General features: G+C 31.3%; 2 protein-coding genes across 2 annotated transcripts; both read right to left on the bottom strand.

Annotated features, from left to right (window-relative positions):
* Positions 1–2,846: 2,846 nt before the first annotated feature.
* LOC105650827 (tubulin alpha-6 chain) lies at positions 2,847–5,426 on the bottom strand. Its single transcript, XM_012237791.4, has 4 exons — positions 5,037–5,426; positions 4,719–4,948; positions 3,903–4,010; positions 2,847–3,123 (listed from the first exon to the last, which is right to left on the bottom strand). The coding sequence occupies exons 1-4, from the start codon at positions 5,230–5,232 to the stop codon at positions 3,001–3,003; spliced, it is 657 nt and encodes a 218-aa protein (XP_012093181.1). The 5' UTR covers positions 5,233–5,426; the 3' UTR covers positions 2,847–3,000.
* A 1,893-nt stretch (positions 5,427–7,319) lies between these two features.
* LOC105650828 (pyruvate kinase isozyme A, chloroplastic) lies at positions 7,320–11,809 on the bottom strand. Its single transcript, XM_012237793.4, has 7 exons — positions 10,978–11,809; positions 10,354–10,441; positions 10,075–10,265; positions 9,647–9,765; positions 8,922–9,165; positions 8,116–8,350; positions 7,320–7,834 (listed from the first exon to the last, which is right to left on the bottom strand). Exons 1-7 carry the CDS (start codon positions 11,509–11,511, stop codon positions 7,512–7,514), a joined length of 1,734 nt encoding a protein of 577 aa, XP_012093183.1. The 5' UTR covers positions 11,512–11,809; the 3' UTR covers positions 7,320–7,511.
* Positions 11,810–12,133: the final 324 nt, after the last annotated feature.

Genomic DNA, 12,133 nt, shown 5'->3' with positions numbered 1-12,133 from the left:
CCATTCCATAAATATAATATTATCTAAGTGATCTCTCACTATTTACTCCATAATTTTTCCAAATACTTTCATTTTTTTTTTTCTATATTCTTACTTTTTTTACCCACTAATTTTTGCAAATAATCTTTAATTTTTTATACTCTATTTTTTAACATAATATTATTTTATAATGGAAATGGAGGAAATTCAAATTTCGTCAGGCAAGGGAAAAGTTGGAGAAATGCAAAATTCAATCTCATATATGCCTGTGAATGACATGTTCGACTTCATTCATAATTCAAATGAAAATATAGATATTACAACTCAAGAATCCAAACTTAATGAAGTAGATGATTTAGAAGATCAAAATCCTCAATTTGTTTGACAATCAAGACAAAGTTTTGACATTTTCGCAATCTTTTTCAAGAAGAAATTTAAAAGAGACAAATTATACGATGCAATTATTATTGTGAGTGTCCTATAGATACAAATATGCGGATAGCTGTGAAATATTTTGAAAGCACTTGAAGGCAAAACATCCAACAAAGTTAGGAGTAGACTGAGCTCAAATACAAATTTCCAAGTACACATCTTATAACTCTTTTTTATTTAAATATTCTAAAAAAAACAAAAAGAATAATTAGCTAACATAATTTCTGTGGAACATTTATCTTTTACTTTGGGTGAAAAATTGAGTTTTAATCGATATTGTCAAAATGCTTTAAATCCTTGTGCTAAACAAGTGCCTAAGAGTTCTCTAAAACAAACTGTTTTATCTTTATATAAAAAAGGCAAAAAACAGTTAGAAGTTTTATTTTTGCAAATGTATGGATTATATAGGATTATTAATTTAATTTTAAGTGAATATAAATTAGTTAAAAAGATTTTTTTCAATTTCATTTGAGAATGCTTTACCGATACTGCATTAATTGTTGATCTTGAAAGAATTTGTGAATCCAATCTTGGTGAAAAAAGTTTTCATATTAGATGTGCATGTCATGTTTTAAATTTATGTGCACAAGACACTTTAAGAATTATTGATTCTTTTATTTTTTCCAATTAAAAAAGCAATTTCATATTTACTGGACATCCCCAAACAATGAAAGAATGAGCTAAATTTTGCAAAGTAAATAATAACAAACTAAAACGTTTTCCAAGGAATGTGCAAACTTGTTGGAATTTAACATATGAATTATCAAATGAGTCTTTTGGATATAGAGAATTATTATGCATATTTTTTACTAATCATGTGCCACAAGTTAATTTATACCCACAAAATTGGGAAGTTTGTATAAAAATTTTGGATATTTTAAAAATTTTTAATGATTCTATATATACTTTTAGTGGAGTTTATTATTTCGCATCTCATTTATTTTTGCATGTATGCATTGCTATTGTTGATGCTTTTCAAGAATTTGAAATTAATGAATTATTAAAAGATTGCATTTTTTCAATGAAAAAGAAATGATTAAATTATTCTAAAAATATTTTACCCCTTTTTGTTATTGCTAGTGTTTTTGATCATAGATGTAAATTTCGAAGTTTTATATGATTATTTGATTGTTTATTATAAAATGCTAAATCTTGACCCAAAAGACAATGTAAATATAATAATGAATGAAGTTGGGAAAAATATTATAGATTTATATATTAAATTTGTTCAATTTTTTGGTTTACCTGCTTCTGATTCGTCTTAAGTTCATAACTAATCATTGGCAAACCAAAGGGTAAGTATCGCTGATCAACTACTATTACAAAAACAAAAAAAGATCTAAAGGATCCGGTTGTAGTTCTACTATTGAACTTAACAACTATCTTAAATTTTTATTTTAAGTTTGGTGATAGTATTACGGGTAACAACTTTCCATTTTTAAATTGGTGGAATCGCCATGTCAATACATTTACGATCCTTGTACTAATAGCGAAATAATTTTTAACAGTACCAATCTCAACTGTTGTGATTGAACGAGCTTTTTTAGTGTAGAGGGAAATATACTAGATGAAATACGATTTTAGATGGTACCTGAATTAATGGAACCACAAACATGCTTGGATGATTGGATAACGCCGAACTAAGGGCACAAGAAAATGTCAAAGAAGAAAGTGAAGATTTATATGATATTCTTGATAGGTCCTTAACCGGAACATCCACCGGTGCCAAGAATGGCTAAGTGAGGTAAATGAGTGATCTTATACAAAATAAGTTAGAACTTCATAGATTTTGATTCATCTAAACTCCGAGATGATAGATAGGTAGTTTAATTTTTTTTTTCTTTTCCAAACATTTGTTTTTCTAATTTTTCATTAGTAACAGAATAATAGATCATAAAGAAGAGAGAGAAAAAAAAAAATCAACACATTAGGTTAAGGTAAGTAATTCAGTAATTGAATATTCATTTTGGAATATATTAAAAAAAAAAAAAATTGAAGAGTTCAGCCATCGTCCTCTGTTTCTATCATCTCTAAAGCAAGGTTTTAATGCTTTTGCAGTTTTGGGGATTGCTTTGTAGGAAAGAAATGGCCAATGTATATTTCAATATATATAAAGGATAGGCTCCTTCTCCTACAATTAACTTGCCAAAGCTTTTGTTGGGAGTATCATGTATCATGCAGATCACACGTTGTTAAGACCTTTTTTTGCCTTTTTAAGAGTTGTTCAGGAAACCAACGTGTAGTTATCACATTGTTAAAATTTTATTGTTTATCTTTTGATTTGCCAGATTGATTGAAACCAATTTCTCAATATCTGAACATAATTAATAATAAGAATCTCCTGCATTTTTTCACAGATCCTAGTAGAATATAATTTGAAAGAGAAAGTAAAGAGTTAAGCCATTTACAACTTTCATGCCCATTCAACAAGCAGCTGGAAATTGAAAGATGTCTACCTTAAGAAGTTCTTACTGACAGGTACATGAAGTATTTACATAGGGAAAGAATTAACAAGGACAAAGGAAATAAGTTACAGGAATTTACTTTGAAAGACTTGGGAATCTGGCTTTCAAAGAAATAACTTGTCCTTCATTTTAAACTAGGAGCTATTTGTGATATTCTTTCATCTTCAAGAAGTTCATAAGGATCGATATATGGTGGTGGTGAGATCGCTCTGTTGCTTGCATCATGGACAAAACTTGGTCCAAAATACTGCAGAGTGAACGATGAAGCATGTCAGTAATTGCATTTCATAGAAAAACTTAGGTGGAAGTGATATGATGATGTAATGAACAGCAAAAAAAAAAGTAGTAAATGTTCATATTTGCAATTCTATAGAATGCTGGATTTTGATAGCTTCACTTCTCAAACACAAATAAGACGAACTTTCATGATGTGTATAAATAAATAATAAATGGAAGTGTAACTTGATAAAATATCCAACCAAAAATAATGGCTTTTCCATAATTGATGTTTTCTGCGATGACCAAGACACATCCAGCCCAAAGATTATTGCAAAAATTAAGTACCTTAAGCTAAATACTATACTAAAGATTGTTGAGAAAATGAATTTTTGGTTGCAGTCAACTGTTATGCCGAATACACCTCAGGCTCAGCAAACAGCATGATCATTTGAGCTTCAACTTGATAATACTAGATCCGAAATAAAATTAAAAAACTGACCAATTTGAGTCAATTTAGCATATCATTTTGAACTATATTCCTATTCATTCTTATTTGGCGAAAATCGACTGAGTAGATCTTGTGGCCACTCTATTCCTATTCAGAAAGATAGTAGTTGAGAATACATCCTCAAAATCTGGAATAAATTCCGTCTATGTTTACAATCACCATGGGAAACAGACTTCAACATACTTCCAACTTCCAAATTTCAAATCCCTATTTAATTGCCTCCAGACAAGTTAATAATCGAATAATATGGCAGACTAGAAGTAATAAAACATCATAAATCACAAAGAAACAGAACTTACAAAGTAAAGACCAGAAAAGAATGCCACAGTTAGGAGAATCAGTGGCCAAAATCCCAGAAAGAATGTCCCTCCGAGTGTGAGCAAAAGTTTAGCACGAGGAATTAAACCCTGAAACAGAAACAAATTTTTAGTACCTTTTTTGCCTGTATGCACATAAAGAGCAAAAAGTAAAGTTCAGTACTAATAAAAATATGAACCAACTAATCACGCACCCTTATCTGATTCATAAAGAAGAAACAAACTAAACCAGCAATTAGTGCTATCCTTATTAGAAGATGCATGATACTCATTCTAATTCAATCAAACCCAAGTCAGAAACAATACCAGAATTGATTGGTTTATTAACATTGCAAGCACCACAGAGGGATTGATAAAAAAAACATTCCACACAAGTATTAAACAAAAAACAGCCACTTTTTCACAGAAAATAAAGAATTTGAGCAATTTATGGCTCATAACATGCTTTGAAGCAAACCGTCAAGAGGCAATTTTAATGCAAATCAGGGGTAAAATATTTCACAACATATTGAATGTTGATCATTTCCTATCTGTTTAGACTCGATTTGGTTATCTACTTCAAGAACTCACAATGTCAAGTGATATAAACTGTTCTAAAAGGTGTTATCTAATGAACTCTGGGCATAAGTAAACAAGAAACAATAAAGAAAACTTTTTTTTTTTTTTTGTTTATAATATTTCTGTGATCAAATCGCTTTAATTTCAGAACAAAAAGATCAAAATTTTTAGTATAATTTCCAATATTAACATAAAATTATGCTCAATTATAAAAAAAAAAGTAAAAAAAAAAAAGGTTACCTCAAGGCCTTCACTATTCAATGCCATGGATCGCTCTCTTTGATTAGAAATTCCTTTATCAAATTCAGTAGAAACGGCGTTTCTTTTAGGAAAACCTCTATCTTCTTCTCCAATCTTTATTTCATCTTGCACTCCATAACTCCCTCTGCTAGTTTCCTCGAGCAATGAAGTTGGAGTCATTCCTCTCCTCTTCAATTCCTTCATGAACAACGATTCTGGCGGTTCCTCACCTGAAATAACACGGAAATTCCAAAATCAGAATAGCAAAATCAAACACAAAAATGAAAACTTCAACTCTAAAAAAAGCAGAAAACTTGCCATTGCTTTGGTTTTCTCCTTCTTGAACTGAACATAAAACCCTCAATTTCGGTCTCAGGATGTGTTTTCTTGAACTCAAAGCACTAAAACTTTTCAACCTGAAAACTGTTCTCCTGGAATCCCATTTTCCGGGAAAATTCGGCTGTGAAATGGAAACTGGAGATAGAGTGGTTTTCAGTATGTATAAAGAAGCCATTTTTCTTATGACCTGTTTAGCATCACAGCTTCAAATTATTGAAAAAGCTCAAACCAACAGAATTTTTTTAAAAATTTAAATTATTATAAAGTTCTGTTAGAAGAATACAGAGGAAAGAAGCGGTGGCGAGAAATGGTGGCTTTGTTGTCACCTAGTGGGTATTCAGTGAGAATGTATTATGAGGGGCTAATGTGCGCAGGGGACGATGCGTGTATCTGATAACTTTTGTGGCTTAGAAGTTGAGTGACGTCACTTTAGGAATAGCCCACACATTTCCGGTCTCCACGAGAATGAAGCGAAATTATACAAATAATTCCAAATTGAAGTTAGCTAAAAAATATATAATCATTTCCGGTTTCGTTTCTTTTGATTTTGAAAGCGTTGAAAATTTTGGATTTACGTTTAAAATTAGAATCTTTCTTTTAAAAATTTATATAATCATTTTACAGGAAAAACATATTTTTTATAAAATAAACAATGAATTAAAATACACCCATTCTAATCAAAAGATATAATATTTTTAAATTTTTCTTTTCATAATAAATTGATAGGACCAAACCCTCGAGAGTGAGATGAGATCACAATGATTTTTTTTTTTAACTTGAGGTTTTGAATTTAAGTTCGAATCTTTCTATGAATAGAATCAATGACACTTTTTCCTTTTTAATTAGAAGTCTTGAATTATGGATCTATTCTGTACGAATTTAAATTAATAAGATTGTGAATCCGAATTAGCAATACCAGTCAAAAAAATATTTGATAGGATCAAGGGCTTTTGCTTTACTACACTCAATTATAGGTCAAAACCATCAATCGACCCGCAAGTTAAATGGTTAAATAGAAAGTTTTAACATTTTAAAAATAGCTATAGTTAATAAAAAAAATTCATAGTATAAAGAAAAATTATTAATCCTACTAACTTTCCTATTAAAATTATGCATGATAGATCCCTCAATCAATAAAAAAAATATGCATGATGTATCGGATTATGCAAAATCTATAATTGATCCCCGAATATTTTTATATATTATGTTTATATCCACTCTGCTCATATTCAGATATTATCCGTTTTTATTGTGTTTAAAAGAAAAATAAAAATAAAATAACAATTTAATAAAAATTCATATTATTTATTGATGAAATACAAAAATTCCTAACAATAATTAGAAAATATCATGTGAACTAGAAGAGACTTTAACAATTGTTAAGCACAAAAGAGGTCATACTAGGGATTGTAACGTTCAACTCATATTTTTTTATTTGAAGTAGAGATTGAAAAAAAAAAATTATTTGAAGTAGGGATGAAAGAGTTGTTGAAGATAAAGATTTAAAATATAAATGAAAAAGAAAAAAGGAAGAGAAGAATAAAGGCATCTGGACTGCTCAACAATTTTATAAATATAAGAAAAAAATAAAATTATTTTCACGGATCGGATTATGCTATATCCGCATTCGATCTATATACACATAAATTTTATTTTAAAAATTCATATCCGATCCATCACTAAATGGATTGAATTTTATCCGCTCTATTCAGATGATGTCATTTGATCATCCCTAATTATATTATATATATTGGAGAGATACAAAAGAATGAAGAAATTATTGGCATCAGTAAGATGGCTCCAAAGCAATACCCATCAACACTGGACCACAATATAATTAATAAGACTTGCAGGTCTTAATTGCTTCTCTAAAATAATTGAATAATAAGTATACTTCCAAAAACTGTACCCTAACTTTTATGTTGGTTGTGACAATTGTTCCTTTTGCAAAAGATATAAGGAAAAAGAAAAGGACATAACCACTTTAACTCTTTCTTTGCCCATATCTGCTCACCAAAACTACTCCTAATGTCCTAAAACTACATAAAAAACATATGTTTTTTTTTTTTTTTTTTTTTTTTTTTTTTTTTTTTTTTTTTTTTTTTTTGTCTGAGCGTTTGGATGGTCTACCAACATTATAGCTAACAAAAAATGTTTGATTAAAGATATGGGGTTATGAACAATTTTTTTTTTTTTTCCTTTTTGCTTTTTCCTTCTGTTCTCCTGAGTTGAACCAGCACCATCGTTATTTCTTACTGCAAATTTTCTCAAACAGAAATATTATTAGTGTATTAACACTTCTCGTATGCTATAACAGAAGTGCACAACATTCACAAACTTGTTCTCTTTTCCATTTTACATGTATAATATAATACATTAGGTATATCAAATAAGAGCATCAGCAACATATATCAGCTTCTTTCATAATACCCTCTTGCAGATTCGAAGTTTCTGCTAAACTACTTTCTTTACCTGGATTGATTGGAATGTTGTTGCGTGTGTTCGAATGAAATCCGATACAACCAAAATAGTGTCTCCCTCATTTATCACCCTCTTTGTTCTCATAAAGTCTATAGTTTTCGAGATGTTGTCTTCCATGTCATCTGATAGATCAACAAGGAGGGGGGTAACTCCCCACCGCAAATTCAGAGCCATATAAGCACTACTGTCACCAGTGAATGCGAATATTGGAGGATATGGGCGATTGCGGGATAGAAGTGATGCCATTTGTCCATGATTTGTATACACAAAGATTGCATCCACACCAAGGTTGTTAGCTGCAGAACAAAAAAATTATTACCTAATAAGTCTGTGTGTTAGTAAAGAACAAACATTTACATGCTAGCACGTAGGCGGGAAAGCAAGAGAAAATCAAGTAAATTCACAACATATAGTAGCTGATGTCTAGATATACTATATAGCCAATATCTGTTAGTGTTTGACTTCTAACAAGATACTTGATAAGGGGATCAATATAAATTAAGTTACCAAATAACCTTATTGGTTTCCCATTTTCATATTAGAATAATACAGGGAAGTTAAAAGAAAATAACTTCACCCATTTCAACAGCAAAATTGCATATTTCTTCTGCAATGCGATCATGGAGTGAGTCTCCAAGTTGAGATTCACGAAGAATACTTCCTCGGTTTTCCTCATGACTCCATAGTTCCATTCGACTGCTAACCATCCACAAGACAGAAAGAGCCTTCTGTCCATACGATCCAATAGCTGACTCACCAGACAACATCAGTGCATCAGCATACTGTCGGACTGCTTCAGAAACATCTGCCACCTTGTTGCAACATAGAAGAAAAACACTAATGAAATTTCGAAACATACTCTGTACTATCATTATCCTTTAGAAAGCAAAGAAGAAGAGCTGCAAAAGAAAGAAAAGAAAAGGCAAATCCCAGAAAAGACATCTTAATTAACAACAAAGAGATGTCTCATCCCAAACAAACCCAAGAATCTCATTATTCAACATTTCCAACTGACAATCTGAAAACTTCTATGCCATCATGTGATGAGGAAACCTTTCACTTCAAACAAAGTAAAATGAACATATAAAATCTCTTGCTGCCAAACATTATAAAAAAAAGCAGTCCTTTTCTCATTCTTTTATGCAATTTTATAGATACAGTATGATGGAGTTTGTGATTTTCCATTCAAATTGGCCTTTTTTATATTTAGTCTCTCTAATTGTGCTTTCTATTGCCTCTTAAATTTTTCAACAAAATATCTTACATTTATATATATGTAATACAAACCTTTTTTCATTTTCCCTTTGATGTCTCTCGCCTTTCTCTAGAAAAAAAGTCCTTACAATGGAAATGCAAAATGTAAGAGACTTTGTGGTACAATACCTCAGCGCGTGTTGGGGTTGGATATTCAATCATTGACTGGAGAAGTTGAGAAGCTACAATCACAGGCTTGTTTAATTGTCTACAAATATGAGTTATTTCCTGTTGAACTATTGGAATCTGTTCAAGAGGGATTTCCACTCCAAGGTCACCACGAGCCACCATAATTCCATCAGACACCTCTATGATTTCTTTCAATTTCTGAAGAGAATTCAAACTCTCAATCTTTGCTAATACTCTTATTGATCTGTAAATGAAAATACACATCTTACAGCAAACTCATAATTCCTACACATATGTAGGAGCAAATTCCTTCTCATTCATTGGCAAAACTATTAAACTCAACTATCCATATTTAAAATGAGAAGCAGATGAATGACAGAATCAACAAATTTTATGGCATTTAGAATATGGCAAAATCAGCTTGCCAGGCATTAAGATCAGCTACATACTTTGATAAGTAAAGGGAATTTGCCAACTCTTTGCAAGCAAGTGGTAGTGCAATACAACAGTGAGAGATAATTTCAACATTAAGCAGCGGAACATGATGCATGAAATGCATGATCTAAGAAGTTTAAGCTGAAAAAAAAAAAAAGCTGCGAGTTGTATGTTTTACAGCATGGCTTTTTTAGGCAATGCTGCTGTAATACATCATACAATATTACTAACAAAAGGGAGTTTTTTCTTGAAAGAAATATATATATACTAACTCAGTGAATCCTACTTACTTGGCTGAATTAGTGGAGAGGTAGTCCTTTAGATGCTTGACAGAATCAGCATCATTAACAAATGACATAGCAATCAAATCAATACCTTCAGAAATTCCGAACTTGATATCAGCCCAATCCTGAAGGAATGAAAATAGGAATCTTGAGTATGATAACATGCAAATACTTCCCACAAAGAAAATATAATTCAAAATTCTCCAATATTATCATAAAACAATCTATTTGTGTTAAATATTCGAATGTAAATGCCAATGAACCAATGAAATTTTAGTGACAACGGCCTGCATGCTACCCTTATATCCTATAAGCCTGTACAGGATTTATATCCACATTTAAAGAAACAAATATTTAAGCATAAAAGTAAGATCAGGATTAAACCCTTAAGAGACCGTGAAGCCAATACAAAAAGAGAAGCATACGAAGTCAACCTTTGATGATAAAGTAGGCAATTCATAATTCCTCTCCACAAGCTTCCCTTCTCTCCAAAAGCTAAATTTGGCTCGAGGCAGGAACAGACCAGGATCTGTGCATTTACATCGCAAATCATTCCCTATCTTCTCAATTACTTCAAAGCTTGCCATTCCACCATCGATAACTAGTTCATCTCCAACTATAATAGCTGCCAAGTGTTCATCATGTTCAAACTTTCCATTTGCATTTAAAGATAGATAAATTCCATGACCCATAATTTAAGGTTCCAATTTTACCTTCAGAAAACCCTTCATAGTTTGCTTGAGCTGTGAATGGAAGAGAACCCTCAAATTTTTCTGCAGTAAACAACCATATTGAACCTTCCTGATTCCAAGGAGAAGAAAAATCCACCAAAGGAAATTAATTTCTATGACTATGTTCAAGAAAAAAAAAAATACCATGAGCTGACACAACCAGCACAGCATAGTCATGTTTTCGACTGGTCAAGTAAAATTAGTTACTGTTGGACCTTGAGAAAAGTAAATAATAACTTTTCCTTATGAACAGGTATATTAAACCATCAGCAACCAGCTCAAACAAAGCACCTGGTGATGTTTCCATTGTTAAAGCAAAATTGAAACTGGAGTTAATTTGGTTAACTCAGTTGCTTCAAAGAGAATAAAAAGCCAACAAGGATTGCAATTTCATTTTCTTTTCGGAAAACAGTTATCATGATTAATCCTAAAAACATCATTTTTACTAAACAAAGAAAAACCAACCAGTGGGTTCAAAAGGAAAAAAACAAAAAAAAGACCATTTTCATATTTTTTTTCTCCAGTTAAACAAAAAGCTAATAAGAGGGCCTTGCTTACCTTATTTTCTCAACAATTACCAATACTAGGTTATAATTAAACAAATACCTCTGCTTTAAGAGAGGAAGAAGCTCCGTGATCCACCACATGAATCTGACTCCCTTCAGTATCAATCATCACAGAAACAGAAAACCCTCTTTCCATATTCAATTTCTTTATCCTTCTAATCACATTAAGATGCCACTCTCTAGTGCCATGACACATGTTAAGCCTAGCCACATTCATCCCTCCAATTGCCAAGCTCTCCAATTCCTCCAATGAACAACATTCGGGCCCAATTGTACAAACCAGCTTCGTTTTCCTCATCCCCAAAAACCCTCTTTCTCTCAATTCTGTCTCTGCAACCACATCAAACCGTAAAAAATCCGAAGTTTTATGTTCTTTCTTTGTATTCACTTCTGCTATTGCACGCACAAGCCCACTGTCAAAAGATTTGCCCTTCAGTTGCCTTGAATTCCAAGAAACCCCACGAGAAAACAGTGGAAGACTGAAAACCTGTTTACTTAAATTAACATTTGGGTTTTTTAAAGGGATTGAATTGTGAAATGTAAGGGTAGAGCTTGAATCGCTTGCTATTGCCATGGATGAAATGGGTTTTTGATGGAAATGTAGTTTTGGCAACAGAATATCAAGAACTAGGACTGATAGTGCTGAGTAACATAAACATTGGAGTTATCGATGGATATTTGCTTGGAATTTCTTGAATTCTTGGGAAAAATTGGTGAAGTTTACAAGGTAGGAACTAAGAAAGAAGATTCTTTTTTTTTTTTTTTTTTTTTTTTTTGAAAAGTGGATTAAATTAGCACCAAGAAGTAGTATTAGTGTTTTGGTAGTTGGATTATGATACATTAATCATATTACTTGAAACTTAAAGGACAGTTTAAAATGGGTGGTACAGACTGCCCAATTTTAACGGTAAACTAACATTTTAATTTTTAAATGACTGTTCTTGCAATTAAGGGAAAAAAAGGGGGGAATCTGGGATTTTGAAGTATTCAATCTTTGAATGGACTGATTAACTATGGAAACATACTTAAGGTTTTCTATGATATAAATTTATGTCTTATTATTTCAAAATTTGCAATATAGTGTTAGTTTATAAAGTTCGAAATTTTTAAAGATAATTTTAAAATTCATTACATGTTGTAAAATATAACTTCGGTTAGATTACATTACAACAGACGAAATGTATTCCTAGAGATTC

Source organism: Jatropha curcas, chromosome 6 (assembly GCF_041381405.1).
Source record: "Jatropha curcas cultivar XTBG-Jc1 chromosome 6, XTBG_Jcur_1.0, whole genome shotgun sequence".
In the NCBI taxonomy this organism is placed as follows: domain Eukaryota; kingdom Viridiplantae; phylum Streptophyta; class Magnoliopsida; order Malpighiales; family Euphorbiaceae; genus Jatropha; species Jatropha curcas.
The sequence above is the reverse complement of the archived record's forward strand: the minus strand, read 5'-3'. Positions and strand labels throughout refer to the sequence as shown.